Source organism: Gasterosteus aculeatus, chromosome 17 (assembly GCF_964276395.1).
Source record: "Gasterosteus aculeatus chromosome 17, fGasAcu3.hap1.1, whole genome shotgun sequence".
Classification (NCBI taxonomy): domain Eukaryota; kingdom Metazoa; phylum Chordata; class Actinopteri; order Perciformes; family Gasterosteidae; genus Gasterosteus; species Gasterosteus aculeatus.
Window position 1 is genome coordinate 5,016,413 of NC_135705.1, and position 6,459 is coordinate 5,022,871.

Genomic DNA, 6,459 nt, shown 5'->3' on the forward strand with positions numbered 1-6,459 from the left:
CATCATGGTACTATTGTGTGGGTATTGCATCACAGCTGTGAAAGAATCCCGATTTCTTAACTTGATTTACCAGTTTCATCCTCAAGGAACCACGACTAAGGGTCATAAGATGTCATAGCAATCCGTCCAATATTTCAGTCTGCACCGAAGGCTTGGACCGACGCCGTCTTTCTCAGAGCTCCGCAGCCAGCGGCTCAAAATCCTGGAATTCTTCTTTGTTCCGACTAAGACACCAGCTACGGAATTAAAGCCACTATCCTTGTCGTGGCCTCAAATTGATATTCATTCTCCAAAAATGTGTTCTGCTCATTGTGTTGTACATACCTGTCATTTTCAGTGGGTGAGTGTTCCGGAAGTTGAGCACCATTTACGCAATAAACCCTTTTCTCTTTTAGACAAGTCTCAACATCCACGGGAACGTCAACCACCTACACATGAACTCCCATGCCCTTTTTTATGGGGCCAGAGTCACTCTGTCACTGTTTAACATGTCATGGCTGGCGCATAAAAATAATAGTATAAGTCAAACAAATGGATTGAAGGAATCTTTTGAGTCAATAGTGTCGGGTGAGGGTTTTTGAGGATGTGCTGCATGAGCCCAGTGCATAAGACGTTTAAAACCATTATAGCCATATAAACTAATTTAAAAAAAGTAAAAATATCAGGTTCAAAGCGGACGACAAAACCCAGGACTTTCTAAAACTGCTCTTTATTCATTTTATCCAGTCTGGTATTTCTAGAAAGTCTCTGACCCTAAATACCCCAAAACCCTGAATCACTCGCGGCAGCTTGAGTTGGAATCTGGTTTACACAATGATCAAGATGTGTTGCACGATGCCAAACTAATCCCACAATATGAAAAAAAGAGTGACAGTGAGAGTTCTCCCACTGCATGAATAGATTAAAGCCGCAACCAGCTCACTTTTCACGACTGACGCATTACACCACCTAGCGTGTGTCCACGCCCAACAGACCATCGCTGTCATATCTGTACATCCATGGAACTGGGTGAGTCTGCTTTCTTACCTAATGAAGGCTTACTTTACGCATGAAACCAGGCAGAGAGGGGTGTATCATTTCTGTTTTGATACACATGACTTGATGGCCTCAAACTGGTTTGTCTCAATTGTTACTATAGTAACAATTGAGACAAACCAGTTTGATTCGAGAGAACCGCCTGTTATGAAATGTTACCCCACCCTTTCCGAAGGCGGTGCAAGCGTTTATATAGCAGCAGGGAGAGAGAGAGAGTCAGCAGAGATACAAAGCATTGCAATCAAGGAAAAGAATCTCCGACCGATGGCGGGTGAGATTTGCCTTCAAAGAGTACACGTGATAAAAAAAAATTCTCTTCTAGTTTGCCTCCATCTCTGTTTTAACCGCTTCTAACGTCTTTATTTCTTTCCCTCCCTCGCTCACAGACTTGAAAATACAAAATGTCAACATGGAAAAATCTGAAAACCTGCAGAGCCACAGGACCGAGGGCTTCAGCAGCTCTAAAACCTTGGTGGTGCGAAGAGGAGCCCCACTGAGGATCAGCCTGCAGCTGGAGGGCCGGCCCTTCGATCCCCAGACCGACTCCCTGAGGATCAAAGTCATGCTAGGTACTCACACGTTTACATCGCCGGGCATGAACGGCTGCTGTGTGAACACCGGCCTCTACGCCGAAAAGTAAAATCCCTCCCCTTAATGGTCCCTCTTCTCCTCCTCAGGCCGCTTGTACGTGGTGATGCCGGTCACTTTCCCCATGAACGCTTCTTCCTCAGATTGGAAGGCCTATTTTGACCCGAAGGGCCTGAACCTCCAGAAGCCGTCCATTCTCCTCTCCTCCCCGGCCTCCGCCCCGGTGGGATGCTACGGACTTCAGCTGTGTGCGTTTTCTCAGGGCGGAAAGAGGACCTTCGCGTTCAGCAGATTCGTCCTGCTCTGCAACCCCTGGTGTCGTGGTGAGTAAGCCCAGTGAGGCGATCGGGAGCTTTTAAGTATAGTCGGTGTCTCTCAGACGCGACCCGGCTATTACAGGTGGGTCCATTGGGGAAATTCTGAATAATTTCATTTGAAGAACTATGTTGAGAACTTCCCATATTGCTAAAGTGAAAAATACAGAGACTGCTGTTGCCTCTCTCGACACTAAATACAGATCCAAGCTCAACGTTGAGCACGAATTGAGAGGTCGTATCAAGTCTGCAACCTTGTTATGAAAAGATTTGTAGTGGAAAGCAGACTCATTGCAGCCAAGTCGGATAAAACATGATATATAAGTATTAGATGCCTCATACATATCTGTTTTTTATAGGTTGCATTTTATTGTTATTATCTTGAAAATATGTTCAGTGCAGGTTAATTAAATCAAAATATTTGACATAAAAAGCTATGGAGGAGCCACAACATGTTATTTCAATAAAAATTCAACATATACAACTTTGTTGGGGCGCTGGGTCATGAACATTTTTTCATTCCACCAAAGTGGGTCGTGACAGAAAAAGTTTGAGAACCACCCAGTTAATTCAAAGAAGCATTGCATTATAATTATGTATTGAATCCTTCATCACCTTTAATCACTTATTCATCCTTTTTATGGGCGTCTTGTCGCGACAGAGCAGTGTTAGTCATGCCACACAGGTGAATATACGGCACAACAACTCAGATTAAATGTCTGGCGCCAGCTTTAGGTGACGAAGAAAGAAACATATTATGTGTTATCAAATGTCCGTGCACAGGAGTGTGCTTAATGTCTTTTTGTGTTTCTTGCAGAGGATGCTGTATATATTCCCTTCGAGGACCAGAGAGAAGAGTACATCCAGAACGACTCTGGGCTGCTGTTTAAAGGAACATCCATTAATATTGTGTCAAGACCGTGGTCCTTTGACCAGGTACTAAAAAAAAACACACCTTTTAATCAAAGCTTTTCAAAATGTTCAGTTAGAAGAAGACAATGTTATTTGCAGGCCGAGGTGCTGACTCCATGTACACACTACGTACTAAACCTGACTTTGCATGCACATATCAAGCAGTAATGAACAAGGGAAGAATATAATTGTCACTAACTCATTTCTGTCTCTCCACCTGTGCAGTTTGAGCCCGGTGTCCTGGAGGCTTCCCTGAATCTGCTCCAAGTCAGCCCGCTGCACCAAAGGAACAAAGAAGAAGACTACCTGAACAGAAGCAACCCCGTCTACATCGGCCGGGTCGTGTCCGCCATGGTGAGTGTTCAAAGACTCTAAACACATCGTGAATATGTAAAGTTCCGATTTTATTCATTATGTTTTTATTTACTTTGTGTTATTACGAGCATGTTGAGGCTCGGGTCAGTACACTGAGACCCGCAGATAAACCCACACCGTCTGCTGCAGAACACAGTCTCACAGTTATTCCAGCAAAAACATTTGATGGGACTAATCTGTCATCGCCTCTCCGACCTTCAGATCAACAGCGAAGACGACCGCGGCGTGCTGAAAGGGAAATGGGAAGGGGACTACAAGGACGGCGTGGACCCCTCCTGGTGGACTGGCAGCGGGGACATCTTGAGGCAGTGGGCCGAGTCCGGCTACAGACCCGTCAAGTACGGGCAGTGCTGGGTGTTTGCAGCCGTCATGTGCACAGGTGATTACATCAGGATGCATCCAACCCTTTTTTTTTTTTTCATTACCCCAAGTACTTAATGACGTCAGGATGTTGTAGACGCACGCGGTTGATCGTGTTTTCCGTTGCGCAATGTTCTGGCTCAGCGTGTTCTGAACGTCTGCTTTCTTCTTTTTTTTTATTACTGCCGCCAGTCATGAGAGCTCTCGGCATTCCCTGCCGCGTCGTCACAAACTTCAACTCTGCCCACGACACCAACGGCAACCTGGTGATCGAGGAGTTCTACAGCGAAACCGGGAAGAAACTGAACCGCAGCGCGGACAGCATATGGTCAGTGGCGACCCGCCTTTTCCTTCTGAGGGGCGTTTAAGAACTTTGTTTGGTTTTGAAAAAGCAAGTCTGTTCGTGCTTTGTGACGGTATTTTCTCTTTGCAGGAACTTCCACGTGTGGGTGGAGTGCTGGATGACCCGCCCGGATCTAGGCTCAGGAATGGATGGCTGGCAGGCCCTTGACCCGACCCCCCAGGAGAGGAGCGGAGGTGTGTGTGTGTGCGTCCTCCTTTGTTCGCTATCGAACTTGTTCCTCGACAAACATGGCCGTGACCTCGCTTACCCCCCCCACGTTGTCCCGTTCCAGGAGTGTTCTGCTGCGGCCCGGCACCAGTCGCAGCGGTCAAGGATCGGCGCATCGACCTGCTCTACGACATCCCCTTCGTCTACGCCGCGGTGAACGCCGACATCCACACGGTCATAGTGAGCAAGGGTCAGGTGATCCGCTACAGCACGGACACGGAGAAGGTGGGATCCCTCATCTGCACCAAAGCGGTCGGCCTACCGAGACCCCAGAACGTCACAGGAGACTACAAACACATCAAAAGTACAAGCCGACAAAGTGAGATTCGTTCACCCGGCGGACTAATACTCGCTCTCAGGCATGAATGCTTACTTTTTTTGATCTTCGCAACTCAGGTCCGACTTCAACACTTTCGTCGAGACATTCCACGATATCAGAGGCCTCAACACTAAGCAGAGGTAATTTAGGCCGTTGAACACAATAATTCGCCCGACCGACCGGTCGTCGGTCCGAGCGCGTGTCATCTCACGCTCTGGCTCCTTTTCACAGGCTCATCCCGAGGAGTGTTGGTGCTCCTGTCCCTGGACAAAGCTCCCGTTGCCGGGGAACCCGTCCTCTTCACGGTGAAGGTCATCAACAAGCAGAGGGTGGCCAAGGCGATGAAGGTGCATGTGAACGCCCAGGCCAAAGAATACAACCACAGCGCATCAGAAACCATCTGGGAAAACCACGGCGTCGTACAGCTGGCACCCATGGAAGGTTGGTTCACTTGTTCACTCAACTACAGACTCGACGCGCTTTCCCATCCCGAGAGACTTTTGGTTTGAATTCCGTCCTCTTTCTGCAGTCAAGTTGATTCACCAGCAGATCCCCCCGGCCCAGTACGAGATCGTGGGGGGGGAAAACCTGATCAACCTCGCGGTGGTCCTGGAGGACTTGGCCAGTCATGAGCAGGTCCTGGCCTCAGAAGAGTTCAACATCGCCAGCCCACGGCTCACCATACAGGTATTGCATTTCAAAGCGTTCAAACATGCATAACTTTTATTTTTTGCAAAAATCTTCTGTGCAACTGTTAAACTTAACATTCAACACACTTCAGAGTTACACAGATTACAATTAAGCTACTGTTGCACTGTTCAAGCTCCATTCCTGTCATGAGAAGTGGGATTTTAAGTTGTTTGAAGGGTTCACTAACTCACTTTTTCTCATCAGGTTGAAAACGAAGACTCCATTGTACTTTACAAAAAGCAGGCGGCCATCGTGACCTTCACCAACTCATTTGCCCACCCGGTGAGCGGGATACTGACCGTAGCTGGGGCCGGGCTGATTCAGGGAAAGGTCCAGTTCAGGTGAGAAGGATCGATTTTCAAGCGACAGGTTGAACGACTTCAGCGAATGTGTGCACTTCATGAACTGCTGCGAAGGCAGGAATGTTCGAGTGTATAGGAGTGCCACAGTTAAGTCACAGTGCTGTACGTGTCTGTTGAAGGAATTTCGGCTTGTTATTGTATTGTTCTGCCTATGTTTGCCTTCAGGTGGCACGGCGAGGACAAACTGAATGTTCCTCTGCCGTGCTGTCATCAGGGCTGATAATTACCTACAGGCTTTGGAGTTTTACTTTGGGCGGCTCGAGAACAAGGGGCGTTTGATTGGCGGTGGATGAAAATAGAATCTTGGAATGTTCACACAGTTCTAGTTGCAGGATCGCTGTCATAAATCAAATCGGGTGGTGTTCCGGTGTCTGCAAACTCTCACACTCTGTGAACCTGTGCGTCCTCTTGTCTCCTCCCGCAGGATGCTCGCTGTGCGTCCAGGCAGCAGCGTGTCGCAGCGCATCACCTTCATCCCCAACATGGTGGGAACGAAGATGCTGCAGGCCAGCCTGCCGCTCTCAGACACCAACTCCACCATCACAGGCTTCAGGATGGTTTCCGTCGGCCGAGCTTGAATGCTGTTTTTGTACGTGACTGTCAGTGTAGATTGTTTTGTGTGATTTTTTCTAAATGTGAATGTAAATTATATTTAATTATTTATATAAATTAAAAAATTAATTTGTGTTTTTTGTTTTCAAATATTAAATATATTTAATGTAAAAATGTCTTTTCTTGTGATAAGTACAAAGTCAATGTCAAAGTCAAAGTTCACATCTCTGCCCTGAAGAGGGAGACATTTCCTCACAAAAGTTCCTACTTCGGTCTGAATGTGACGCTTCTAACAAACATTTTGACAACAACATTGAGTTTAAACAAGGACTATTCAACAGTCTCCCCCGTAGTATCTCTGTAAAATGAAATTCAACTCAC

General features: G+C 47.1%; 1 protein-coding gene across 2 annotated transcripts; it reads left to right on the forward strand.

Annotated features, from left to right (window-relative positions):
• Positions 1-644: 644 nt before the first annotated feature.
• tgm5l (transglutaminase 5, like) lies at positions 645-6,252 on the forward strand. Of its 2 annotated transcripts, none has more exons than XM_040202648.2 (14): positions 645-1,306; positions 1,422-1,604; positions 1,713-1,946; positions 2,755-2,873; positions 3,075-3,203; positions 3,426-3,603; positions 3,777-3,912; positions 4,018-4,121; positions 4,220-4,474; positions 4,552-4,614; positions 4,706-4,915; positions 5,004-5,161; positions 5,369-5,505; positions 5,951-6,252. In XM_040202648.2, exons 1-14 carry the CDS (start codon positions 1,030-1,032, stop codon positions 6,102-6,104), a joined length of 2,337 nt encoding a protein of 778 aa, XP_040058582.2. In that variant the 5' UTR covers positions 645-1,029; the 3' UTR covers positions 6,105-6,252. The 2 variants fall into 2 exon arrangements, with proteins under 2 accessions (XP_040058582.2, XP_040058583.2); XM_040202649.2 differs by having other exon boundaries at positions 4,220-4,459.
• Positions 6,253-6,459: the final 207 nt, after the last annotated feature.

Bases quoted from the DNA above. Each gene is read 5' to 3' on its own strand.
- tgm5l (XM_040202648.2), top strand. From the start codon at position 1,030: ATGAAGGCTTACTTTACGCATGAAACCAGGCAGAGAGGGGTGTATCAT. The intron at 1,947-2,754 runs GTGAGTAAGCCC...TGTTTCTTGCAG, and splicing joins CTGCAACCCCTGGTGTCGTG to AGGATGCTGTATATATTCCC. The intron at 3,913-4,017 runs GTCAGTGGCGAC...TTCTCTTTGCAG, and splicing joins CGCAGCGCGGACAGCATATG to GAACTTCCACGTGTGGGTGG.